The sequence below is a fragment of the Micropterus dolomieu genome, linkage group LG18 (assembly GCF_021292245.1).
Source record: "Micropterus dolomieu isolate WLL.071019.BEF.003 ecotype Adirondacks linkage group LG18, ASM2129224v1, whole genome shotgun sequence".
In the NCBI taxonomy this organism is placed as follows: domain Eukaryota; kingdom Metazoa; phylum Chordata; class Actinopteri; order Centrarchiformes; family Centrarchidae; genus Micropterus; species Micropterus dolomieu.
This window is the reverse complement of record NC_060167.1, coordinates 15565476-15593466: the sequence shown is the minus strand read 5'-3', so window position 1 is coordinate 15593466 and position 27991 is coordinate 15565476. Positions and strand designations below refer to the sequence as shown.

The 27991-nt window shown below is 40.8% G+C and overlaps 1 protein-coding gene across 1 annotated transcript; it reads right to left on the bottom strand.

The window, feature by feature from the left end:
• Positions 1–324: 324 nt before the first annotated feature.
• On the bottom strand, positions 325–27991 carry LOC123986781 (zinc finger E-box-binding homeobox 2-like). Its single transcript, XM_046075152.1, has 8 exons — positions 27934–27991; positions 9025–9312; positions 6827–7036; positions 5909–6102; positions 5336–5447; positions 3548–5067; positions 3186–3369; positions 325–2694 (listed from the first exon to the last, which is right to left on the bottom strand). The coding sequence occupies exons 1-8, from the start codon at positions 27989–27991 to the stop codon at positions 2075–2077; spliced, it is 3186 nt and encodes a 1061-aa protein (XP_045931108.1). The 3' UTR covers positions 325–2074.

Below are 27991 nucleotides of genomic sequence, written 5' to 3'. Positions count from 1 at the left end.
CCACAAAGAAGCTAGTGTAACAAAGCAGTCTGCAGATCTTGAGTGGTGATGGAAACTGTTTACTGTGATGGGAAACTCAGTGGCAGGGCCTGTGCTTTTTACCTAAATAAAAAAAAACAAAGCATAGCATTTGATAGTTTAAGACTGATAACTGAATTGCCCTTGTTTGAAATAACGTAATAATTTAGCCTGTTTCATAGCCAGATGAGGAACATTGGCTTGAAATTATTACACTTAAATTTTGTACAGCAATTTCACATTACCTGACAAGAACATACTGATTGTTGATGATTTTTAATTAGGAAAAATCAACAAAATACAAGATTCTGGTGACAAGGTATGTACAATTTTATTTATACAAATATCCACAAACATGCAAAAAAATATATGTATAAAAGGTTAATAGAAGAGTTGCTGGGTGCAGGTAAAAGATTAAAAAAACACAGCTCGATGTAGACATTGAGTGATAGTAAACAATTTCTTTGCCTATTTTTTGACCCAGAAATAACAGGTAAGGAACTATGCAAGAGTAGAGTGGCAGTTAGCGTGTCATATGCATATCTTTGGTGATAAACACACACACACACACACACACACACACACACACACACACACACACACACACACACACACACACACACACACATACATTTTGACCAGAAGCATCTTTGGCGCACGGTATGCATGAATGCTACAAGCTTAGTCACACCTCATGCACCACTGTCTTATCTTGTCATACCAAGGCTTTGTCAGATTACTCACAGTACATCTGAGGCACTTTTCACGTTGACTACACTGCACTCAAAAAGAGGAATTAAAAAGCTGATGTATGTGTCTTGAGTCTTGACCCTTTTGCCACGCTTCAACAGACAGCCCACGTGAGTGACACATTATTGTTCTGGGGGTGTACATGTAACACATGTAAATTATTACGAGAAATGGGAGATATTTTAGCATTAAATGAAATAAAGCAGCTCCGAGTGATTATTACACAAACAGTGAGAAAGTTTTATTTGCTCCCTAAAATGAAAAAACCCAAAGACTGACTTCATCTTTTGCCCCTTATAACTTCCCATACACAAATAAAGAAATGACTGTCCCCTAGTCAGGCATACAGTTAAAAAGGTGCAGTCCACTGCTTTTTGTTTTAAAAAAATAAATAAACAACCACCTTCCGGTTCTTCTTCTTTTAACAGCTTGCTCTAAACTACTTTATAGATTGCCTATTTGTTAAAGCCACTGAGCACCATAATTAACCTGAAGAGTTGAGCTGGTTGTACCTTGTGATTTCACAGCATGAATAATAAACTTTTATTTATACATTTTCAAGTCCTCACTGGCTTTGGGACAAAGTAATAGCTGCATGTGTATATTTTCATTTACAAGTTATTGTTCATCTCTTAAAATAGAGGTAAAGATGTTCATCAAATAATACCACAGGATACTGTTGAGGGAAAGTTACTTTGGCTTATTAAGAAGAATAAATATACTAACTAAGCATCAAGCGATTCTGATTGATATGGCTGCGTGTGTAACTTTTAACACTGATGGCATGTTAAAGTAACAGTGGATGTCTTTCCATCCTGCAATCGATCATACAAACATTTCCTTTGGGACCTGCTTTGTAAATTCACTCATTGGTAGAAAATACAAAAGCCTCTGCTTTATGGGTTGTGCAATAGTCAGCAGCAGCAAGCATATAAGTGAGATTTCTGCAGTGTCACATCTGTATATGTGACATGACCTCAGATGAGTCAACCCAAATATTTTAGCTGTCCTGGCAAACAAACAAACAAACAAACAAAAAACGATAAAAAAAATCTAAACATAACAAATCAAACACTGTAGGTACATCAAGTCTATGTTGCATAATAAAATACTGTCATTTGCATTGTCACATATATTTTGTTTGTATGGCTTCATCCACTTTAAGGCCATTTAACTTTGGCAGTTCTGTGCATTTTTTCATGTTGTAAAATGAGTACAAAAATCAGTGGAGTTGTTATGAGAGAAAAAGGTTATCAAAAGTCTTATTATATATATATAGCATATGCATTGTATTGCCTTGTTAAAGTCACCTAAAGTTTTTTATTCTGGGTAAATCTGTATCCAGACTCGGTTCACATTTGTCCAAGTCTCCATTCATCTCCTCAGTATCTCTGTCCCAGAGTTGTCTCTCAGAATTGCGAATGTGGTTTCCCACATTGTAAATATTTCTCTCATTTTGTTCTCCATTCTCCCCTGTAGGTAATTCTCGGATGGGGCTACCTCCCAGATCCTCTGCTGCCCCTGAGCTCACACGTGCCTCTTCCACATGACCATCACTGACTCCTGCCTCTTCCTCCTTGAGGGCCTCTGCAGCTCCATCCAGACTTGAATCACTGAGGAACGAGTGGGGTGTTTGGGTATCCTCCATGGACAGAGGGGTCCCGTCAGCAAGGTGGCCCCCGAGGTTGTTGCCTGCCCCTGGGGTGAGAGGCATCTCGTCGGGGTCTTGGTCTGGATCCTGGTCTTTGCTGCAGTAAGCGTAGCGGTGGTTCATGTGCTGGGAGTACGAGCCGGAGTGAGAGAAGCGTTTGCCACACTTGTCACATTGGTAGGGTTTCTCTCCGGAGTGCAGCCGGCTGTGCTCAATCAGATGGTGCTTATGCTTGAAGGCCTTGTTGCAGATCTTGCACTCATGAGGACGCTTGCCTGTGGGGAAAACAGCAAAATTATTTCTAATATCGTAAAAAGTACCAGTCTTTTTTTAAATAGAAAGGCTATTTAAGACTGTGGGACCTCTTTAAAGTTATGTAGGTATTTTTCTTTTCGTTTTTAAAGATATAGTGACATTTTTGGAAATATGATCTGTAAGGAAAATAAAAAGTTATTTGCCGGTTCTTACACTTTTTGTGATCAACAAGATAGTTTGTGGGAACTAGTGAGCTGTAGAGGTATTGTGTCACCTTTAGAAAAAGAGCCATTCAAGCTTTTTCCCCTTGTTTCCAGTCTTTATGCTAAGCTAAGCTAACAGATAGCTAGCTGTGCAGACATGACAGTTGTATCTTCTCACCTAACTCGCGGTAGTAAATCAAAAAAGCATATTTACCAAAATGTCAAACTATTCCATGAAATATTTTTAACAAATGTTGTAGTAATTTGTAAAGGTGTGGGAAATGGCACAGAAGAAGCAAGCAACAGACCTGTGTGCTCGTATTTGTGTCGGAGCAGAGAGCTGCTCTTCTGAAAGGTTTTCTCACAAATGTCACAAGCATAAAGCCCCTCGTCTGTCTTCTTCAGTCTCTTCCTCCCTGGCCCTCCTTCTCCCTCCAGTCCTTCATCTATGAGAGAGAGGTAGTCCAGAGCTCCATGGCTTAACGCGTCACCCTGTGGAGAAAACATGAAAATTTGTATTACTGTAATTATAATTATAATTCTACACATTCTTACAGCAATGCTTTACAATACAATCAGAGATTTTGATTTTGGTTTTGCTGTTTGTGCAGTAAATGTGAGGCTGTTCTTTAGTAATTACACATAATTCTTTAAATGAAGCCTCACTCACCATGAGAGCTTGTCTGTCCCGGTAGATCTTTTTCAGCGCCGCCTCTGGGTCTGCTTCCATCATGTAAGCCATAGGAGAGAGAAACCCGGGACTATTAGCTGGCTGGCTAAACGGAACCGCAGTGATGCCATCATGGCCTGAAAGCCCTAAACCAGATTGATTGAACATAGGAAATCCGTTGTATAGGGAGCCTGGAAACACAGGAGCTCCAGCCCCGCTGTAGACCGGGTGGTGGTGAAGGGCTATATGTGAAGTTGAACTCGGTCTCCTGAGTCGCTGCGTCCCAAGCTCTCTCCTCTCTCCTCTGGCTGAGTTACCGTTTACAGTTTTGTTTCTCCCCTCTTGGTCTGAGAACTGCTTGGGCAGGGAGAGGTCCAAAGGTTCGTTCTGTGACCAAGGGCTGTCTGTCTGGTTCTGAGGGGAAGAGAGTTCAGGAGGACAGCTGGTGAGGTCGAGGCATACCGGCGAACCAAATCCAGAAGAGGGAACTCTCCTTCTGGCTCGAGGTGATGACAGCTTCGGGGAGCGGTTGATTGGTTGGCTTGGACTTCCTTTTTCCTGGCAGGGCCAGTACGCACGTGAGGACAGGGCATCATGGTGGGGCCGTGGAGGAGAGTGCATCGCGACCAAAAGCTGTTGTGGAACGGAGTGCCAGCTGGGCTTCTGCGATGGTGATTTGTTTCCGGAGAGGCCGTTGGTGACTTCACTCGGTTTGCTGTGCTCCAGTTGTAGAGCAGATCTGGGGAAGAATAAAGGTGACGTGGGGTGGTCTTTGCCGCGAAGACCCTCAGGCACTTCCACTGCCTCTCGGTTCATCTTACAGAGGTAGCGCTCATGCTGCAGGAGCACCGCTACATTGGGGAAGAGCTGGGAGCACCAGCGACACGTCATCCCAAGCACACCTTTCTCCCCTTCACCTGACCTCACTGTCTCTCTTCTACTGTCGGACGATACCTTTGTGTCAGACCCTCCGCCGTTGTGAATCCCCCTCCTTTCCTCCACTGCAGAACTTCCCCCTCTGTCCATTTCCTCGTCTTTCTTCACCTCCCTGTGAAGCATCTCCTGCAGCATCTGCTCAAACTTCATCCCAGAGTGCAGATAAGGCAGCAGGGTGGTTCCTTTTAGTATATTTGTCCTCAGAGAAAGCTCTGCCGAGGGGTCCCACAGCCGAGCCAGGTCTGAAGCTCGGTGGAAACCTGTGGGGCTGTGGTTGGGGTCCTCCAGTGAAATCTGGTGAGGATCCTCTGGTATTCGAAGGGGCCTGGTATTATCTTGGATCTGTGAAGCTAAGGGAGAGCCCTTGTCATTACTGTTTCTCCTCCCGCCTGCAGAGGGAGACGTTGGAAATGAGTGGTGGTAGGAGCCTTGGCTATGTCCATTGAATGCACCGCTAGCTCCTCCTGTGTTTCCTCCTCCATTTGCCCCACCACCCAGGCACTTCTTGCTGCTTAAGTGGGAGCTGTAGGAGCCAGAGTGAGAGAAACGTTTCTTGCAGTTGGAACACTCGTAAGGTTTCTCACCTAAAGGATGAGCCACAGGGAGAATATATTAGTCAACAGATGCAGAGAGTAGGTTGAAACTTACTTCAACTTGGGCGGGATCTTTTCACATTTATCATAATTCCCATGTCCTGTCATGAATTATGTTAACTTGTTTTCTGTCAGCACATCAAACAAGGTATAATTTCATACCATATAACTGGCACTGTAAGTACGGGTTAGTGATTCGGTGGAAACAATAGCAAATTGATGGGTTAGTACAACTGTTTTTGATGTTATTTTGTCTCACCGCTATGGATGCGGAGATGCTCTTTGAGGTGGTGTTTGTACTTGAACGCTTTCCCACACTGCAGACATTTGAACTTCCTGGTCTCCATGCCTTGATCCAAAGGGATGGCACTCTAGGATGATAGGACATTGTTAATTAGTTTTGTAATACAACGCATTTAATGTCAGATTTCAGATTGTAAGGAAGTATGAAGAATATATCACTTTTAAGTTAAAAATAAGTAGGCTAACCTTGAAACACTAAATAAGCACACTATGCAATGTAGTTAGAGGTTTCTCCTGCTTTCTGTCAGTATATGTGTTCACTATTAAACTATGATACAACCTTTAACATAGATTTAAAATATTTTATATAAAATTTTGAACAACAGGCAAAATGTTTAAATTGTACGGGAACATCATACTACATTACATGCATGAATTGCTTGAACATCAATGTATAAATGCTTTGGCCTTTGTAAAACCCTGCAAAAGATTCTTTGTTGAACCAGTAGCAGCTGATAAACTTTTATAAAGCCTCTGTTTTCCTTTCCATTTAGTTAGAATAACATTAGCACATCTGTGTGTATCTCACATTGTCCTGAACCTGGTTGTGATGTGCCAGGTGCCGCTCCATCTGTGCCCTAAGGGTGGCAGTGTATCCACAGAGTGGACAGACCATGTGGCCCCCCTCCCTCTCCTGGCAGTACTTGATGTGGTCCCTCAAAGAAGCTCCTCGCTGATACATCCTGTGGCAGAATGGACAGGCCTGCTGCGTCCTCCCTGCTTCTGGAGTCCGGAAAGAGGCAACATTTTAAATGGACCGCGGACATTCTCACACATTCATTAAAAAAATGCATCCATCCATCCATTTTATATACCGACTGTCCTGTTGAAGGTTGTGGTGGGCTGGAGTCTATCCCAGCAGGTCACAAGTATATCACAGGACCACAACACATATAGCTACGGTAAACTATAACCATAAGAGACACTATAATGTCTTGAAAATTATTATTATTATGTACAAGATTATTGCAGAGGTTGTGTATTGGACATGATGGACAGATTCATACACCACCTGTACAATGCCACGTGTTCATGTAACAATTCTTAAACAGAATAAAAGACATGCACTATTGTGTCCTCAGACTCACAGATCAGATGTATTGTGATATTTAACTCGATGAACTATTAAACTATGACACAACCTTTTACATAAACTTAAAATATTTGTTACAAGTAAAAATTATTTGAACATGTAAAATGTTAAAATTGTGGGGCATGCATTGCTTGAACATGGATGTATGAATGCCTTTGTCAAACCCTGCATAAGGCTCTTTATTAAACCAGTAGCAGCTGATAAACTGATAAAAAGCCCTTATTTTCCATTCCATTTTCTCAGAATTCCATTAGCATATACAATCTGATATGTGCCGCATCACTGCTATTTACTGTCAGCCTGCATCTTTATTTTCTATTTACAGACATTGCAGCGGTTCCCCAATTAGCTTACCTGCTCCCTCAGGTGAGCGGTGCTGAGCTCCTGGTGACCAGATGGCAGGGGGCAGCTCATCGTGCCTGCTGCCCGGGTGGTACACAGCTGACGTGCCATTGTGGTTCAGATGGTCCAAGAAACTGGCTGAGGGAGAGACCTTCCTCAACTGGGCCAGAAATTCAAAGTGGGCCAAGTCCTCCAAGGAATTCTGGGAGTCTGAGCTCTTACCTGGTAACAGAGAAATAGTAAATGAAATATCTATAAAAAGAATTGTGTTTATTTTCAACCAGAGGTTAGTTCTTACATGAAATTAGCAAGCAGTGTCTAGCGTTTTGTAAAAAGAGCGGGGTGATTTGAGCCTGTGGGGAAGTTGAGCCACCTCTTGTTTCTCGGGAACCATAGACAAAATTGGTCATGTGAATACACATTATTGAATTCATCCATTTTACTCACCCTGTGATGGAGCGAGGCCCATGGAATAAGTGATAAGCACATTTAAGATTAAGTATTTTGCCTTTCAAAGTGATATTTCTATGTTCAAGGAGTCCTTGGTTTGGACAGAGTGGTGGGAGAGATACAAAAATGGAAAGTCCATTCATCAGGTGGCACGGGACATGATGAGAAACAGGATGACTTTAAAGCAATACATCGATATGAAACAACTAGGAGACATAGCTCCAATGTTTCACTATTTAAGTGCAATTAAATGCTGGGACCTGGCGTTCAAGTTGGCACAATGAAATTACATTGATGTCCCAGACCCCCATGTGGCTCGACTTACCCCTCATATGGGGCAAGTTGAGCCAAGAGTCCACTTTTTTTTGGAAAGCCATATTTTAGATCCAAATTGATTATTCCCAGTGATGCACCACATCCTAAAATATATGTACATATTTTAGTTGGAGACATTACTGTCATGTCCTCATTTTAAAGAGACCTTAAATAAAAACTGGCTCAACTCACCCCGCTCTCCCCTACATAATTCTGCTACATGCACACACACAGCCTTATTAGTGACATTTGCAAGAACATATTATCGTTACGAGATACTTTTTTCCTTCCTTTATTGGCGTAAATCTCTTGGCTGAGACGACAACATAAAAGCCATGTTGAGACAATAAGTACAATACAGACAACAAAAATATGTCAAAAAAAGTGTCAAACACTGCACAAAGTAGCATAAACAATATCCAGTTATTATGCACATTAATATATGGCATTCCAAGTGTAAATGAAATTATTGAGAAAGAGTTTGCTCTCTGACTTTGTGTGAATGTACACTCCGTGTTTATGTAATTATATAAATGTGTGCGTGTGTGCAGAGGGATTGGGGATAAATTGTAAAGTGACACAGTGAATTTAATGAAACTGAATTGTTTACTTGAAGACTGACAACTAAAGCAATATATTCAGGGAACAAGTTGGCTAGATATGAAACTAGATTTTAAGAATTCTTTCTCATTCGTACCCTTGAGTACAGTGACAGGCAGGCAGAGAGAGAGAAAGCCACGAGAAGAAGAGAGGGCGCCTCCTATCATGAATCAAGTCAGCTTGCAGCGACTTTGAGGAAGATTTTTCAAATGCTTGCAGATGTTGGCATATTTTGAGCTGTTTTTTATGTGGTGAAGGGAAGAGCCTGTGCGGTCGAGTGTTGTAAAAACTCAGCTTTGCCTTCATCAGGCAAGGCCAAATCACACGAGGCGAGGGAGCTAAGTGATTGTTAGTAGGCAAGCCGCGTGAGCCTTTGATCTCTCCTAAATAAAAGGGAAAGCCTCACGTCGCGCGGTGCTGATTTCAGTACCGTAACGTCACCTCTTTGATGCATGGAAATATTGTGACATTGTGTGGGATGAGTTCTTTTGTCATGCTTTCAGAAGGCAGCCTTTTCAAAGAGAAGAGTGAAAAAAGGAACAGCTTGTAGGGAAGGCATGGTTTCATGAGCTGATATAAAGGTGTGTGTAGAGGGCTTTGAGAAGCATCATGAGACTGGAGGCGTCTTGCATCAGAAAAACATTGTAAACTTGTTTACACATACAGTAGTGTCCGACACAGCAGTCTGATACAGTATTTATTTACATAGCTTTGGTCCTTTCTTGGTCAGGCCTTAATTCTTCAGAAACAAATGCAGGGATATTTATTGTTCTGGAAAGAAGCTTAACTTAAAATAGCAAAAAGTGTACAGCAAAGACAGCGCTTTACTTCAGTTTATGACTTACAGTACATCTGCAGTGGTTCCTGGTCTGCCTCCCTGTCAGTGGCAGATGTGGTGGTGCCGTCCTCCATGGCCTCGGCCTCCGGCTCAACCTGCCCCCAGTAGTTCCTGCAGCCGGGGCTGAGGCTGTGCGGCCGCGTGGAGCGAGCAGGGCTGCCCGTCTCCTCCGTCCCGTCACTTGGCGTCAGGCTTGTCTTGTCCAGGCTCTCCTGACAGTCCTGTGGCTCCAGGCTCCACAGGCCAACTTCATCCTCCCCCTCAGACCCCAGTGAACTCACTTGCTCAGCATCCACTGTGAGAGGGAGAGAAGAAGAAATGCCATACAGTAAACAGACAGTATGCTCATTAAAAATAAATCATGAACAGTGTTGAATGAGTTATTTTGTGATTTCCTTTTTTTTATTTTTAAACATGATTCAAAATGCAATAGACATGAGTTTCTTATCATTTCAGATGGCATTTTGTTGGTTGAGCTGGAGATAGTGATCAACACAAACCAGACACAATGCTGCATCATTTTAAAGCATATGCCAGGAACTGAAACTGAACAGCAGAAAAAAAACAACCAGAAATTCAAAAATGTTTTGTAAATTTTAAAAGCTATGTCTTTTTCAAGTAAGAAATAAACTGTAATTTGTATTTCTGTGTTGTTCCTCTGTGAGAGAGAGGAATGAAACTGTCTTCATGTGAATTTGTTCAATGTGTTTCTTATGATGGGATGTTTTATATGGCTTTGTGGGGTTTGATGTGCGGATTATGATCAATAAGCAGAGAGCAGCATACAACTTAGACATTTGTGCAAAGCAGATCCAGAACTGTAAAAGAAGGGTCCCAATTAGAAATCATGATTTTTCTGACACGAACTGTCGCCACAATATAAAACTTCAGACAAAGAAAGTATAAATAGTCATTTCTGATCAATTTCAGTGTAATTTCTGAAGGGGTGGTTTTACTCTGATGGTACTGAGAGTGAAATGTGGCTTTAATTAATTCAAACCAAAATTACATTAAATCAAAAAAACAGATAAAATAAATAAATCTAAATTTACTCAATTAAGGCCACGACTAAAAAAAGGGACACCAGTTTGTAAAAGTGTTAATCTTGGTGATCAAACTTCAATCCAATAAATGACAGCTTGTTTTAATGTCAATATTAATCATTGTAATTTCAACATTTACTGTCTGTCAAATAGAGGATTTGTCATATTTAGAATTAATTTCTTCAAAGTTTTTTTTTAAAATCAAATAGTAAAATGTTATTTTGAAGTAAAACATTTTGTATGTGTAATTGCTCTGAAAGAACATGTATCTTTATGTCTAAATTCAAAGTTTCAGCACATGTACGGTATGCGACTTGTAATGTGGCAGCGATAGAAGAAAAGATAAATAACATACTGTAATTTAAAAGTGTACCCAGACTGATGCAAAACTGGAAAGGCGCATTACTTTTTCCCATGGCAAGACAATAAATGACAATCACAAACACATGCCAGGGATTTCAGCTGTAGGCTCTCATTTCCAAGACTTTTTTTTGAGGACTCTCTGTTTCCCTCTCACTGATTGGCAATATCTAATCACAACCAAGTAATGACCATTTAAGAACACAAACAGACTCCTTGCCAGTGCCTTTGAAATATATCATCAGAGAAAGCCTAACCATTGTCGAGGGGAGAGCATGGACTGTGCCAACACACAGAGAGCTAATTCTTCTTTTTGTGAAAATACAGTTTCTGAGCAGTATCTGATGAAGGTCGCAGTGCAACATTGTCATGCTTCTTATTAGTTTTAAATACATTTTAAATCTTTGGCCTTGTGATCCTTGTGCCTCTTTTCATCAGATCAGAGTAAAAATAAGGTTTCACAGCTCATTAAATTTCACAAAACACAAACAAAGTTTATTCATTAAACTGTCAAAACAACTCTAAGTCACTCATGAAAGATTTTCATTTTTGTTTGAGCTGTTCCAAATACACCCTTACTGGCTGGTGGACACGATAATTCATGAGCATTTTGCTTTCAACTGCTCAACACATTCAGTTTTGCCACACAGCTCAACAGGGACAAAGGCCAGAGACTGTACACTGGGGAGACATTTTTGCAAATCTACCTCATCAGCTTTACATCTAGAAGACACAAACACAGAGATAGCACACACACTCACTCTGTTACTGAAAGAGCAACGGGGGGGCTGGGTGCTGCTGAGGGGGCGGCCCACAAACACAAACAGACACTTAAAACACTTGTGAGGGCGCCTGTACAATTTACACACATTCTTCTGATGAGTATATTCACTCATCTCATACACCTACATATGTATCTGTTTGTATCAGCAAGTTGAATGCCCTGCCCCAGCTCCATTACAACTCTGTTAAAAGTGAGCTCATGCAAAACTGTGATTCACCCGAGGGTAGTCACCCAAGCCTCAGCTCCATGCAGAGCTGCTCTACTGACATGGGGAGGAATGACTTGCTCTTATTGGGGGTGAAATTGGTCATCAAATGTGCTTCCCTACAGCAGACAGCGATGAAGTTATATGATGCAGTTGAGGTCGACCTATCAGCCCTGCAGGAGTTTTCTGGGATGATGGGACATACTGCTGGTCCCAAAAAGAGCTAAATCTGGTCCGGATTAACATCAAATTGGCTCTAATTTTCTCTCCCATGACAGTGAGTGACACTGAGCCTGTATGTGCTGTCATTACAGCGGCACCGCGCTGGGATGGCTTTCATTATCGGGCCCGTTGATTTATTTATTTGGATAGCGATTGCATCCTTCAAATAGGTCGTGTTTTTTTTTTGCATTGGAGCAGGGCAGCTAAATCTTTGAACAGCGCAGGAGGTTTGGGAATGCCTGCAAGCAGAGATTATATGTCAAGGTACAAAGGAGTTTAAGAGTAGGGAATTCATGCAGTGTGCAAGAGTCCTGAGAATGTGTTATTTGTTGGAATACGCTGAACACAAAATAACACACGGCACAGCACAGTAGAAAACAGTCCACTGCTATTGTGCGTGCACTTTAGTGTGCGTGGGAAGACTGTGACTCATATCCAGAGAGTGCTAACTGAACTGTGCTGCATCATGCTTGACAATGTCGATCACTCGGCCCTCTGAGGATTGTTTCTGATAGTTTGACAACAACAATGTGTTCAGATCAAACGCTGCAGCACTAATATGTTTAAATCTGTCAGTTGCTTTCCCTGTCTGAATGAACATGTGAGAGATTGACAGTCTTGCCTGCCATCAGAAGCATAAAAAATGATGACCTACAGTAGTTCTTTTACACCATAGTTTAGTCAGTTTTCCAAAGCCAGACGGAGACCGATAACGCCTGAATAGATTCATAAGCACATATGTGTGGGACACAGAAACACAGAATTTTTACACAGCCAAACTGAAATGCAAACCACACCACACAAAAAAACTCACATAAGATAAAGGAAAGAAAAAATCCTCTTAACATGTCTCTGGCTCACAGCGCTACAGAGAGTTTCAGTGCCGCTCTACTTTTGCACTGTTTATATCCCAGAGGGCATCTACTGTACAGCAACACGCTAAGCAGCAGTTTATTTTACGATGCACACATGTGATCTAGTATTGACTTAGTAATTATGTGGCTAAATGGTAAGCATGCAATAATTACCTAGAAATTACCTTGTTTGTTTCTTTTGGTTTTAAACGGCAACAAACAAGGCCAGGCCCAATTTACAGCGCAATGTAATCGTTACCGTTCTGTTGAATTTTACAATTCAAGATTGTTACATAAAAGCCAGAAAAACGGTTTTAACGGTTTCACTATTTAATAGCATTTTATATCTCACAATCTATGGTGTTCTCTCTGACACAATGAATACATTTTTCAAAGTTCAAGACATTTTGGTAACCAGGAAAAAATACATTTTGAGCAACAGGCAAACTGAGCACCAATATAGGTATTTCTGAAATTGTCATAAAAGCACAGATTTTGTTAAGTCCCCCAAATTAGAACCATTAAACACACACCATATGCATACTCTTGAAATTACCTTTAAATATTCATAGGAAATAAAATCAAGTACAGTACATATTTTCAAGTCCTCACCTTAGTTTTAGAATTTAAATAAATGTTCTGTTTTTTAGGTTGGCACTTTTCATTTTGTTCACTTTTTATAGCAAATCACGTTTTTTAACTGATACCAATCAGGAGTTAGAAGAAATTAAATACATGTCAACAGAATACACAGAGGCATTGATTAAAACGTACTGATCCATTATATTTTTGGAACAGAACTCCTTTTGATATCAAAAATACATTTTAAACATTATTTTTAAGTTATTCAGTTTTAGTGACTGTATGAAATAATGCTTCTTCCATGTTACTAAAATTGTGATGGTGTCACGGGTGTCAAAAGAAACTTGCTATTTTGAACTCAATAAATTACCACATGACGGTCATGGACGCCCACACGCTAAACAAAAAGCAAGCGCAGGAAGATGTGTGTATTGTCATTTTACAGTACCTATGAGAGCAGTTCAGAGAAGAGGTAAATCCATATTCATCTGCAGAGCGCACTCATGTTGACAACGATGGCCTCTCTTAAAATATATGGCATTAACCAAACATGTCATTCAAAATTCTCACTGTGGCAGCTTTCGTATTCATACCTGCTGGCTGACTTTTGTACAATGAGTCAGGGGAGGACCGCAACCAAGAACAAACACCTCCCACCTGATCTCCTTCATCTTAGCAACTCTCTCTCTCTTTCTCTCTCTCTTTCTCTGTCTCTCTCTCTCACACACACACACACGGGGTGATAGTTTCTTCTGACTTTGGCTCTTTGGTCTGCACTGCTTTGGTTTGGTTTGACCTGTCCTAAGAACGATGAGAAAAACACACCTTCATGACCACGTGCCAATTGTGTTTTATCTGCCTCTGCTATTGCACATGCACCAATTACAAAATGAACAAACTCTCTTTCTTTCAATGAAAACTGATTCAAAATGTTGTCATTCTATAAGATCATAGGAGGGTGTATGACACCAATAATATCAGTGTTGAAGTTTCCTCTTGGTGGTTGCCTCATTTTGGAATGCAACTCTTAATTTCAATTTATCCAAATGTTTTACAGATTATAACTTGAATGTTGACAGCAAATTGAGGATTAAATGCTCTAAATTACATGTTAACCAATAGGAATGGTGGTAATGTGATGTTTTGCTGCACTTTTATGGCATTTCTGTGGCCAGAGAGGAGGAAGTGCAAACATTCTTCTCTAATGATGGTGAAAATAACCACAAACACATTGATATGAAAGTCTAAGTCAAACAGTCAAGTTCATTTCTTAGCTGGTTGGCAGGGAGCCACAAAAAAAGATTTGCAAATGGCTGCCGGGGGAAAAAAAGACTGAAACTGTGACACTGTAATGAGGATTGGAAAGGTCATATTAGTGTGGCGGAAGAGATGCTAAAAGGTGATGTGTGGTGCAGTATGTGATTTTGCATTCTTGCAATGTGTTTGGTATACAGTACTGTGCTGTGGTATGTATGTAAGAGAAAGGGGTTGACAAGAGTGAGACTGAGTTGCAGACACCAGCGCATGAAGAAGGCTGCACAGAGCATAAACTGTACTGAGAGTGAAAAAGAAAGAAGATGATGGAGAAGGAAAGAGATAATAAAAAGACAGTGGAGTGAGGAATTAGAGAAAAAAAGAGAGAGACAGAGAGAGAAAGCAGTGTCAAACTGTCCCTGACACAAATCCTCTAACTGATGTCAAACTGTGAAAAACATACTACAGAGGGAAATTCCCTCAACGCGCACACACAAACACACACACATAAACACACACAAACACACACACACACACACACACACACACACACAAACTAGGGTATAGAGAAATACAGAAAAACAAACAAACTTGCATTGTGGGCACAAATGGGGAGCAAGGCCAGCCTGCTACTGCAGAGGACTACAGCATGATCAAACACAGCAAAGAAATACATGACAATAACTGTGTGTGTATTTGTGTGTGTACGCGACACTCCATGCATATCTGAATTTTCAGCCAGAGATAGAAAAGTTAAAACCCATGCAGTGCCACAGCAGAAAAGCCACGACTCTGTGCCCTAGATGTCCCGCTCATTAGGAGACACCACCCTGTCAGAGCATTTAAACCACCACAGAATATGCAGCCGAGGGGCAACATCTGCGCTCTGAAAGACGCAGAGGCGCACCGAACAATCAGCTCAAGAAATAAACACCAAGCTAATTTCCTCATATTGATTAAGGCTCTGCAAAGACAGAAGCACACACACCAGCCGTGCAATTCTGCACACTAAGCAGGGATCTTTAAACTGACAACAAACGCCATATTGAAACTATTTAGCCTTTGTTCAGTGTGGCTTTTAATGATTCTGTCCAATTAGGGCCCTTGTGACACAAAAGCAGAATCCCTTTTGGCATTTTATTAGCTTCAAAGCCACTGATTCCACTCTCAAAGTTGATTTGTCAACGAGTTGCGCTTTTAGTGTGACTGTGCGCTGGTGTTAGTTTCATTATTCACACATGAGTTCTTAGTACGATTTCAGAGGAGCCTCTGCGAATCAAAGCATAACCCCCAAGACAACAACTGTAACATACTGTGGTGCTGTGTACAGCTGCTATGGATACTTTGAAAGGGCCCAGGCATCTGAAAATCGATTGAGATCAGAAGTACTGATCTGTAATTCTCTATCTACATGTCACATCACTGCACCAAACAGTGAACCACATGTGCTCAGTGGAAACCTGCTCTTGTGTGACTTCAAGAAACCAACAAATTTAACCAACAGCAAACAAGCTGAAATACTGTACAGCAAAACCACTAAACAAATAGTTCACAAAGCTGTAACTTACTGTATAGCCCATATGCTGCAGGGTACGCTAATTTACCTCATGGTGAAACTGAGAGCATAATGACTTCTCTGCTATTGTCTTCATGTTTCACCTTTAATCCTAGACAAAGTTTTTTTATACATCTGATAGGTCTAATCTCCTCCTACTTGTATTTGCACTTTACCCATGCGTACTGAACATTTTTGCTTAGCTTTGGCGCTCTCTAAACACAGCAGAGTATGTGTGAATTTTACATGATGTTTAGATTACACAAATCTCCTTTTTCTAATGGTTTCATGGGAATTCTTACCGCGTGCATTGCATTGAGATTGAAAATGCAGAGTGAGTGTTCAAAACACCAGTAATCACACCACAAAGGTGTGTATATGTGCTGGTGAAATGGTGAGAAAACTGTGACTCAGGTCCAGTACGCTGAATTGCAGACACGCATGGAGAGGTGGTGTGAAAAAGGAGAATCACACTCACAGGGTACACTTTTATCCCGTCTTGTAGATTCCTACCCGAGCCATATGCATTCTTAGATTGTGGTGAGTAAATACAAGACATCACTTTCACAGGGGTGACAGCTGCCTCCACAGGAACTTTAAAATGTATAGATTTACATTTCTCACAGGTAGCGTTCAAAGAGCCAGTGTCTGCTAGATAATTAGCTGATCATTCAGTATCATTATAATAACTGTTATCTAATGTCGCCTCTGTCGTATATAGATCACCCAAAACAAACCATAGGGCGTTAAAAATGGATGAGCAACCCAGTCTCATTTTCTATCGGACCTGTTTGTTTTTGAAAACTGCTGAAAAAGCAGAAATGAGTAGCAGGGAAATGAAAAAGAATAGAGATCGCAGTTCACATTTCAATTTGAATGAGTTTGACAAAATGTTTTGTTTATAACACGCAAGTGCTGCCTCACTTTTTCCCTTTACCTCTCTGCTGTGTGTTACATTGTGGTTTTCCCATTAAGAGACAACAATGAGCACTAAAAACTACTAAAACAAACAAAAAAAGACTTCCTGCTCTGATACCGACCAGATACTGTTAGCTGTTTGCCAAACATAACTATTAATGCAAAACATGCAGCAATCAGTTTTTATCTGCAGAAATGAGACAAGGTGTGAGTAAAGAGGTGTGCAAAGACTCTTTGTGGTTGCCTGTTCTTCCTTTGGAGGTTTCCTGTATGCTGCTGCCTGCATGTTTGCCACCATGTTTACCTGTCCTGTAGACCACCACAGTGACATTTATATAAATCTTTTTTACCTTGTTTGACACTGGCCTTTCCCTTCAAAGCAGTTACACGTGGCTTTCTGCTAAAGTGACTTTTTTTCAACTTTGTGGCCTTTGCAAAAGTAACACCCTATTGTCGGAGAAGATAATTGGATTATTTAATGAGATTATTTATTTATTTACCTGGTTTGCTGTCAGAATTGGCAAGGGTGGAGTGATTTTATATTACCAAAGAAAAATCATAAATAACTAGTTGAGCTCTTTAAACCAAAGCAAAATACAAGCTTTTAGACAGTTTATGAATTTTCTACAGTTGTTCTCTCAGCAATTTAACATCCAGAACATTCACACATTTTACTGAGTACAGCCTGTACTCTCATTCATCGTCTCTTTCTCGCTTCCCCCATGACACATCTGTAATATACTCTACCACAAAGAGTTAATGCAGTTTCTACTGACCTATCAAAGCTAAATAAAGAAACACTGTTGATATCATTCTGGACTTCCCTGCTATGTCATGCCCAATTGTGTCAATGACTCACCGGCAGTGACAAATTGAACGTTCATATCTATACTGTGTGTAGGAGCACATAAAGCCCTGTCACCATGTTTAAGCTCAGTGTCAGTGCCAGCGTGCTCTGTATGCCTCTTCTGCACTGGAAGTGGGACTGAAGTCGGTGAGAAAGGTTAGCTCGGTTTGAGGAACACGTTATTTCGAGTTGGCCCTCCTCCTGTGGCCCTCGCTGGTTTCCGTGTAGTGAGGGATTGGTGCTGGAATGCAGTGATGGTCACAGAGGGACCCACGCACTCACCACACTGTGAATCAAAACCCAAACTCCACTTCATTAGGCTCCTGTCATTGCAAAGACTCTCACACCACTCTATAAATACCCCTGTCTCCCCCCTCCAAATTTGTTTTCCCTCTTTTTTCTTTACACATGAAAATGCTCAGGGACTGTTCCAGCTTTCTGATGTGGCTCTTTATTTTGTACGTTGGCGCAAGAAACCACACAATAGTGGCTCCTTTTGAATATTAAAACATTCTCTGACGGAGCACAAAGGTTCTGAAGTTTTTTAATAGGGGCGCACGCTAAATAAAACTTCTCTTTGAGCTTAACAGCTATACAATGTGGGATTTGGTTAGTTCAACTGTAGCTGCAACTTTCAGTTACTCACTACGGGAGATTTGTTTTGAGGGTGAAACAAATATGCCTGGTATCCCACTGACTTTGTCTACTTCAAACATCTGTATATAAAGTCTGTGAGAGGTGTTTTGCGAGATGTGGTGTTCTGGAAAAGAACAATTTATTGCATTAAAGACCAAAATGTCTTCATCTAACCACTCAAATCAGATTTAAAACTATACAAATAATAATAAAACTATAAAAATAAGAATTCTGAGGAGCCCACATAAAGATATAAAAAAAATCAGAGCAGACCACGTGAAGGTATTCACTTCACTACACATGTAGTTACAGCACATCTTCTACACTTTCAACCACTAAAAGACTAAAAATAAAGACCTACAAGTAGGGATCTCCTGTTAGTCAGCAAAGAACATGACAATCACAAAGACAATCACCATCATCAACTGCTGCAAGTCATTCAGTAAAAACAAAGGTAAGTATTGGATGTAACCATACGTAAATATGCTTTATAATATTTCATAATGAGACATGTTCTAATAGTCACAGCCTGTACGTGAGACCTGGCAGTCGATTCCTGCCTGGTTAACATACAGACTGGGCGCCATCCTCTGGCGTATATCGACATTACATTTTACACCAAAACATTTCGAGTGACCACATTTGACCTCCATGGCTTTGAAATAGAGAAAAGATGCCTTTCTAATGTGTCACTCTGCTTTAATTTTCTTCGTCTCTCAATCTTTTCTTACATGACTGCAAACACCATCTACTCTCTTTCTCTCTCTCTCCGTCTGTCTGTCTCTGCCTCTCTGCTTTCTTTTGTCAATTTTTTTCCTGCTCTTTAAGCATAAAGAAAAGCAGGCAGCAAAAAGAGGAACACACACACTTAAATTTTTCTTTTGTGGTAATGCAGTTCTGATTAGTGAGATGTAGGACTCATATTGCATATTACTTTAATTTACATGTTTGTCATTAGTTGCAGCTTGATGAGTGTGTGTGTGTGTGTGTCTGTGTGTGTGAGAGAGAGAGAGAGAAAGACAGACAGACAGACAGACAGACAGACAGACAGACAGACACAGAGAGAGAGAGAGAGAGAGAGAGAGAGAGAGAGACTGTGTGCTGTGTGCATGTGAAGCCTGAAACAACGCCTTGAAAAAGAAACTAATTAAAGTCATGGAGAGAAATGCAAAGGCAGCAGAACCGCACAAGAGAGTGTGTGCATGTCATTACTGACCTGGCCCAGTTGGAGAACAAAATGATGGCAAGGAGAGAGAGAGAGAGAGAGAGAGAGAGAGAGAGAGAGAGAGAGAGAGAGAGAGAGAGAGAGAGAGAGAAAAAAAACCGCAACCAGTGAAATAATGTATATAAAAAAGACTCAACACGAAGAAAGGTTTAAAAAGCAAACTTTGGGAGTTTAAGAGGATCTTTGATGTGTATCAGAAGAGGAAAGCAGCTTTGCGACTGGGACGACAGTAATTTTAAGTCGAAGCAGAAGGCTGGCTGGCTGGCTGACTGGCTGCCTGGCTGACTGACTGTGGGCTTTGATGGCGCTGGCTGTTTGAAGTGGTTTTCGGGGGAAGGGAGCAGCGTGTGGTGTCAGTGGGACAGGGGAGGTGCTCAGGGAGGGTGGGGGGCATGGTGGCGACTGTACAGGGCTTGGGGAAGCTGGGCTGGGAGGAGTGGAGGATGGATAGATGGATAGGAAGGAGAGGGGAAGAAAGCAGGAGATGGAATGGCTACAACTGGAAAAATGTGTCAAAGGGACAGGAGGTGGAAGAGTTGAGGTGCATGGATGAGGAGATGACAAGGAATCAAAATGATGATAAAAAAAGAGGAGAAAGAGAGAAGACAGAAGACTGAAACAGTTAAAAGAAAGAGAAACTCACACAAAGAGAAAGAGAAGAAAGAAAGGCACCAGATGATAGCCAGAAAAAGCTGCAAATCTGAGGAGGGGAGAAAAAAAAAAAGAGACAACGAAGTCAATGAAGTCAATGAAGTCAACCTTCCAGATCTGTCTGAAATCCAGAGCCCCGTCCCAATATCAGGCCTGGACACATTCACACCTACCTATTACTTGTATCATTTAGATGACGTTACCTCCCTCTGATATGCTGCCAAGCTGCCTTATGACTTACTTCCACTTCCATCTCTGCTGCAATGCTGGACACATGCACCATATAATCACAATGTTTCCCTGAGGTACCAAAGTCGACTGCACAGCCAACGAGGAAAAAGAAATTGATTCTGTACAACTTTTAATGTTTTGTTGTTTTTATTCAGTTCCTCTCCTTTTATCGGTGACTGACCTTTTTAATTTAAAACCCTCCCCCGGTTTTGTGATTTTGCAACACCATCAAAAACATGATAACCTGTCACGTTCCATGAGAAATTCTTTAAAGAAGATGAGATAAGACTATCTACTAGATCGTTACATGGTGATAAATGACAGAGTGGACCAGTACATACTGATAGTTCATTAGCGTTGCTTCCTTCCTTCTAGCACAAAATACTTCCGGTGTATGGATCCTGTTCTTTATCATACCTGAGCCACCAAAGATTAATTTGAATGATCTAATGTTGCACACTGCTAGCAAAAAATCAACATTGCTGCTTTGTCTGAGGTAAAAGTTGATGTTTGACCAATGCGTTTTGTGTTTATGAGACTACTTTTAAAGGCATAAAACCTTACACAAATAGCATTCTCATAACTTCTAATTATGACCTTGATCTGTGATGTTTCTGTAAATGTGTTTTTCCAGGCACTTTTTTTGTGCGGCATGTATGTAGTACATGACTGACTGAATTAATGAAATTTCTGTAGCACCTGCAGCTGTGACGCCTTCACTGCCTCAAAAAGTGTCTAAAAGAGACAACGTAGCAATGTGCTAATTGTGAGGGAGTGAGAGAGAGGGAGTCAGACAGATAGAGATGTGTGTAAAATGTGAGACCTAAAGCCATGACTGTTACAGGTGGGCCTACAAATCAGTGAAGCATGTTCGCTTCACGATGGAATGTGTTTAATCCCTCCCAGGTAACTATGTGTACAGTTTCTGGGTGTGTGTGCGGGACAGAAAGTGGGCTGTGCAGGTCAGATGAAGGTGGTGGTGCCAGGTGATCACAGGTACGGAGAGACATAGGGGAAGAAGAAAGAGGGAGTTCCCATGCCGTTCTTGTTGTCCAAGTCCAAGTTTTTCTTTTTTTTTTTTCTTCACCTAGGCTGATATAAGTACAAACCCTTGTTTGCAAATAGAATGTAAGATGGTGGGCTTGGCAGGACAATCTGTCTTTTTAAATGATCAGGGAGATGAAAATTTATATAGAAATACTCTGGGGTAGGATTGGGTGTGACGGGGTTACATTATATACAATAAGATATACATTTGTTAACTATCCAAACCCTTTCATTTCCCTGATTTTGTTAGGCTGCTGTGGACAAAGAGCATCACTGCAATATCTTCAACCAAGTCTGGTTGCCCTTGGATCACTGCAAAGTTACATTTTTATGATTTTTGCATTAAGTTGACAATTGTTGTTTGACAAGTATTTTATTCGTTGGATTAACCAAAGAGAGACATTGCGGTCTGGTTTGGAGCTCATGACTTGATCAACAGAAAATGGATATTCAACAATCTAGATAAATGATTAATCCTCAAAGTCATTTCTCAGGCAAAAGTGCTAAACACTTTCTGGTTCCAGCTTCTCAAGTGTGAAGATTTGCAGCTTTTTTCTGTTTTACAGCAAAGTAAACAACTTTGGGCTTTGGACTGTCAAATTGGACAAAACTAGCAGTTGGAAGTCATTGCTCTCTGCTCTGGAAACTTACTGTAAGTTTATTTTATAGACTAAATAATGAATCAATTAATCAAATGAAAATTATAGATAGATTAATGGATAACAACAATAATGTAATCAACTGTCATGCTCTGGTCTTGAGAAACAAGACAGTCATCAAAAAGTAAATGCAAAGCACAGCTAAACATTTTAATTGATTAGTTCTCTTGGGAGACATCTATTAAGTTTCATAATATTTAGAATGAGCTGCGGTGGTTATTGTATATATGGTGCTAATAGTAAGTGGAAGGACAGACGCACATGAGACAAAGTGTTACACAGACTAATATTTGGCTTAAAAACATTAAAACAATAAGAAAATGGACTTTGAATCTCTGAGAGAGACATGAGAGACAAAAGTGTTAAACTGATGAAACCAAAAACACTGCTTCCTTTCTTGAACCAGTAGGTGTGAGGTTTTCTGGCTTCAGAGGTGATCAAGGCAGATCCTAAACACATGCCACCCCACTCCTGTCTGTTGCTGATACACACCACATATCAAGTAGGTCTGCCTGCCTGCTCTCCTCTCTCTCTCTCTCTGCCACCCATCTGGGCCTTGTAATACATGACAGCTGAAGCAGGGTTTCCAAATTTAATTTGAGGTGTGATAAAACTGCACATATCTATAAATTGCAGTGCAGAGAGCATGCCTATGTGGATAGTTTTAACCTCTTTCTTCTGTCAAACATGTGCAGCATATCAAACACATAATACCCAGGCTGTCTGCACAAAAGGCAGATCCACAAATAGACTTGGTGAGAAGTCTTGCCAAAGCAACGACAAAGACTAATAATAATGCTGCAAATGGAATATGTTAAGAATGAAAAGGAATCTATTTGCAATTTCAAATTAAACAGTATGTAAAACTTCTCTATCAGATAATACGCCTTTGATGTGAAAACAGAAATGCTTCTATATGAGTGAGAAGCCGCGAGAAATACAGTTGGTGTTGTTTGTGTGAAAAGTGCATACTCAAGCACCTATATACACACATGCGCACACACCTCATGGACTCTGTAACCATTAGTGTTATCTTACAGTTTTAAAAAGTGTGATCCTTAGACATACTTTCAGCTCTCAAGTTTTTAACGAAGTCATGTGTTCACCATTCGTCTATAGTCTGCTATGCTGGATTGGACCGTCATCTACTAAGGGATTAAATCGTGATTGTCTAAATAAAAGCTTCATTTCTGTGAGCGATCCAAGTGGATTTAAAAAATAAGCTGTATATCTTGTTGCAGAAAAGAACATTTTGCTGTAACATCTCGACAAAAGAGATCCTACAACTCACAACAGTCACATGCAGGAGCCAATATGGCAGAAAAACCCTCTGGGTGTTTTAATCCTGCAATGGCACAGCAAAACTTTATCAAATAATTCCTCTTGGAGTGGATCAACAGCGTGGCAGCCATGCGGCAGGAATGTACACAGAACAGACACAGAACTGCTTTGGCTCCATCTGAAAACATCAGAATGAGCAATAATCGAATAAACATGTGAAAAATACCAGAGAGACTCAATCAAGGGATTCCCCATTACTGTTGTGCAGATCTGGCATCAAACACATAGAGCTAGGATGGGAGAAAGCGTTGACACTTGGAGCTGTGGGAACGTTGAGGAACAAATGAGGAAACACTTAGATTTTCCCACATTCTGTCGCCCGTCTCGTCTCTTCTGTCTCTACCCCTCACGCCCCTCAGCCCTTTCCATCTCTTGTCTTCTGACGCCGAAGTACTGTTTTCACTGTCTCCAGCCCTGTCAACCCCATCAGTTCCCAACCTCTGTCATCCTCCTCTCCTTTCTTCCTCCTTGGTCCCTCCCACCCGCTGGTTCTGACGCCTGAGCTGAGCCCCTTGAAGAGTCCTGGTAATAAACTGTGGTGCCTGGGCTCTTCATTGCTGTCTCGTTCTCCCCACCCCTCATCCCTGAGCGCCGATACATCTGCCGTTAAAGTAGCCCGAGTCCAAAAGGCCCGGCCCCTCGACTCTGTACAGTACAAGCGCCTCAGTCTTTAACATTCAAATGTTTTCCCCCTATTCTTTCTCTTATTCCCTCTCTTTTTTGCTGGTCGAATCCTTTGTGTACAGTGTGCTATGCTCACTGTGGCAGCACTGTGCCAGAAAAAGCCACACAAACACACACACACACACGTATGCACACACGTACACAGTCACAGACACACAGCTGGGCCCCAGCTGCATACAAAGACTGGGGTTTGGAAATCAATGAAGGAGAAAGAAGAAAAGGGGAAAGGAGTTTAAATAAATTGGCACTTGAAAAAAGAAGAAAAATGAGAAAGCGGGAGAGAGGGAAACAGAGAGAGAAAGCGCTCTCTTAAAAAGGCACATCAACTTAACAACAGAGTGAGGTTTTTCGTGGACTAACAAAACATAACGCGCAAAGCAACAGGACTTAATATGTTTGTGAGTGTGCCCATGAAATGCAATCCTACATTTGATTGAAGAGTGAGGGTTTAAGTGAGTCTGATCTGTTGTGCGGTATGGTGAAGACGCCCGCTGAGTTTGAGGGCAGGGGAAAGCCCAAACATAACACAGCCAGAAGACTTGAAAATAAATTACTGTTGTAGTGTTGCCTCTGCTGAAAGCCAAACAGCAGTGCCACCAAGGTGGCTTTTAGCAAAATTATTTTAGATAGAGAATAGGTATTAAAGTTTTCAAGTTGTCTTCCAAAAACTGAACTAAACCGCCGGTTATTTTCTTCAGTTTTTTTATTAATGTATTTTACAGTAAAACTAAACAATAATCATGACATTCTTTTATTATTGTTATTCTTTAAACATCATCCAGTAAATTTAGAGATTTCTGGCTTATATACAAAACAGTGTAGTAAAAAAACTTTTAAAGACTAAAAAATGTGGGATGAATTTCACTATTATCTCCCTCAATAAGGAAAAGGGCAAATGACCCCATGGTGTCAGAAATCATTGATCTATACACAGTCTTTCAAACTCAAATCTCTCACTCATAGTCATTAAATACAGGTCATCATTTCAAATGGATCTCTTTCCTTCCTTTGTCTTGGGACTGTTATCAATCTGCCAGGAATGAAGAGCAGTAATTTCGGCACATTGGTGAACATTGACAGTTTTATTGGGGGAGACAGAGACATAATCAATGGGCGCCTTGGAGAGGGAAGAAAAGTCAGCCTATGTTTTTTTCTCTTTCTTCTGGTTTGGAAAACATCTCCAAATTGCTGTCTTATAAGTCAGGCCTGCCAAATTCATTTGGTTTTATCAAGGACCTTTAACTCCCTGCTCACACAGCCGCCTCCAGCCCAGCAAATTCCAAATCCTACACAGAGCTTGAATACACGCATTTCTACGCGGACATGAGGATGTACATGCAGCAAGCACTCACTTACGCTGACTTTTCATATATACTGACACATGTGTGACATACACATATGCTATGTATAAGTGTGTCATCAGCACAGGCATGCATGCCTATTCGCTAACAATTCTTAGTGCAAGTTGGGGTGGGGCCCAAACATGTCCTAACAGATAATAAAGATGAAAGTGTTCAACATCAAATTTAGAGTTTTCAGATTCTAAATATCAATGTATTATCACTTTCATCTTTCTTTCCAATCAACGCCTTCACTGGTAAAACTTACTGGAAATTGACCAGAGGTGATGTTTATCTCTCCTCTGAGGTCACTGCAGGAATTAAAGGAACTGGACTGTTTTTGCTGGTAGTCTGATAAGTGACAAGTCCTTGTCAGTAAGTGTGTGTCTTTTTGTTGATAGCTTTCACGGTAGTGTGATGGTGCTGATTTGTGAAATGGAGTGCAGTCGGTCGACAAAGTGCTACGTGACAGTCAAAGGTGAGAGTGTGTGTGTGTGTACATATGGCACACACAAGTACCCGTTATCGCTAAGCAGTCGGAGGGGATCTCACCCTGGTGACACTCTGTAGAGCTTCGCACCTCTCTGAATAAAATGAGGAAACACTTACAGCAAACTAATAAACTATATAAGTAAACAGACTTCTTACAGCAAATAGGTTTAGGACAGTTGTGTGTCAGATCAGAGACAAACAAGCGTGCTGCCTGGTTTGCAAGGGCTTTTGTGAACCTCGAGAGAGTTCAGAATAAAGCCAGCAATGTTTGTGTGTGTGTGTGTATGTTTTTGAAGACAAGATATCCTCTCAGTGATAGTAATATGACAAAAGTGACCAACTTAATTCTGGGTTGTTTTTTTTCTGGTTTTGCTGCTATGTTTGCATTTTGGGTAATTGTTAGGTTTGTTAGGATATCAAATGGCTCTCCCTGCATCCCCCAACAAACTTGCATTAAATACAGAGCCAGCAGCAAGACACTGGCTGCCACGCATCGCCCATAAACCCCTGTAGTATTAGACTAATTTAGAAGGAGGTTTATTGAGGTTTAAAGTTTAAGGCTAGGTTAACACACCGGTTATTTAGAAAGGGGTTGCATGTGATATCCGGGTTAGAAGCCTTCACTGTTGTGGATCATTTTTGTTTGTTTTGGTTAGCATTAGGGAAGTAGGGTTTGATACATGTTCAGTCCTCATCAGCAGCAGGATAGAAGAATAAATGTTTACATGTGTATCCATGCACAGGTGCGTGTATCCTTACTTCTGTTTGTGAGTTCAGAACCACACACAAACAAGGCAGTTCCTGGTGCATGCAGAACAAAGTCTCAACAAAGTTTCTACATTCAGCATACTGTCTAGAAGTTCCTCTCAGCACTTTAGCAGGGAGTGCATTCACAGAAGCTGATAACTGACATAATCTAAAGATTTAAGGTCAACTGCAGTTTTCCACTAAATCTTGATAAGGTGATTGATGGTCTTGTAAGAATTGCAACAAGATTAAAAATTCAAAATGTGCAGCAGGATGAATTCCACATGCACAAGGTAGGCTACTTTAAATAAATGCAACATATTTTAAAACCTTTAAATTTGAAGGACCCCCCCCCCCCCAGATCTCCAAAATGAGTTATCAGTTCTTACATATGTTTTTAATATATTATTAATGTATGCATGTGCAAGTGATTTACAATTTGACAAAAAAGTTTTTATAAAGTAAGACACTGTACTTCAACAAAAGTCTTAACTTTAGAAAATCAGTTGAAAATCCTATCTAAGCTATTTTTCTTTTATGACTCCTGATGCAGACATTAGACCTATATCTAAAAAAAATATATAAAACATTATCAAACAAAATGTCAAAACACGTTACATAGCAGGGCATATAATGCAGACAATAAGAGAACAAGATCCTAGAAAGTTTCATTCTCAAAGCAGGTTAAGCTTTCAGCGTGAACAGCAACAAAACTGTAGCCTACATGTAAGAGAAAGTCACACTTAAGTACAAACTTTGAGAAAACATATTTTTAGTTAAAATATAACTAAGTTAAAATAACAAAATTAAAGTCTGACATCACTCAAAGGTTTAAGTGTGGATACTTCTAAGTCGTTGGCGATCAGTGAAAAACACCGTTTTTCAGGTTTCAGGTTTATAAAAAGGTCCTGAGGGCCACATGTCTGTGGGCTTATTACCTCGCACCTTTCACGGTTTTGCCCAGGTATGTAGGCTACAGGTAAAGTAACAGCTGTCTGCCAAACTTAATAAAGTTGAAAAAGGTTGCTCATCAATGCAATCACACGCATGTACGCTAAAACATGTGTCTGAAATATGTAATCAAAGTGATTTCCGACAAATTGCTACACAGTTTTAATGCGTTGTTCTTCATCAGACAGAAGAACGCGGTTCGCACGAGAGCCTCTGTCCGCTGCAGCAACATCTGCCTGCATCATTTCACCAACTTATTCAAACTTTCCAGCGCGGCGCGTTTCTTACCTCGGTTTCTCCTGGGGTTGGCTTGTTTCCTTCGTTTGCCCCTACTTTCTTCTGCCAT

Bases quoted from the DNA above. Each gene is read 5' to 3' on its own strand.
- LOC123986781 (XM_046075152.1), bottom strand. From the start codon at position 27,991: ATGGCAGAAGAAAGTAGGGGCAAACGAAGGAAACAAGCCAACCCCAGG. The intron at 5,068-5,335 runs GTGAGACAAAAT...CTCATCCTTTAG, and splicing joins GCATCTCCGCATCCATAGCG to GTGAGAAACCTTACGAGTGT. The intron at 3,370-3,547 runs GTGAGTGAGGCT...TTTTCTCCACAG, and splicing joins GGGACAGACAAGCTCTCATG to GGTGACGCGTTAAGCCATGG.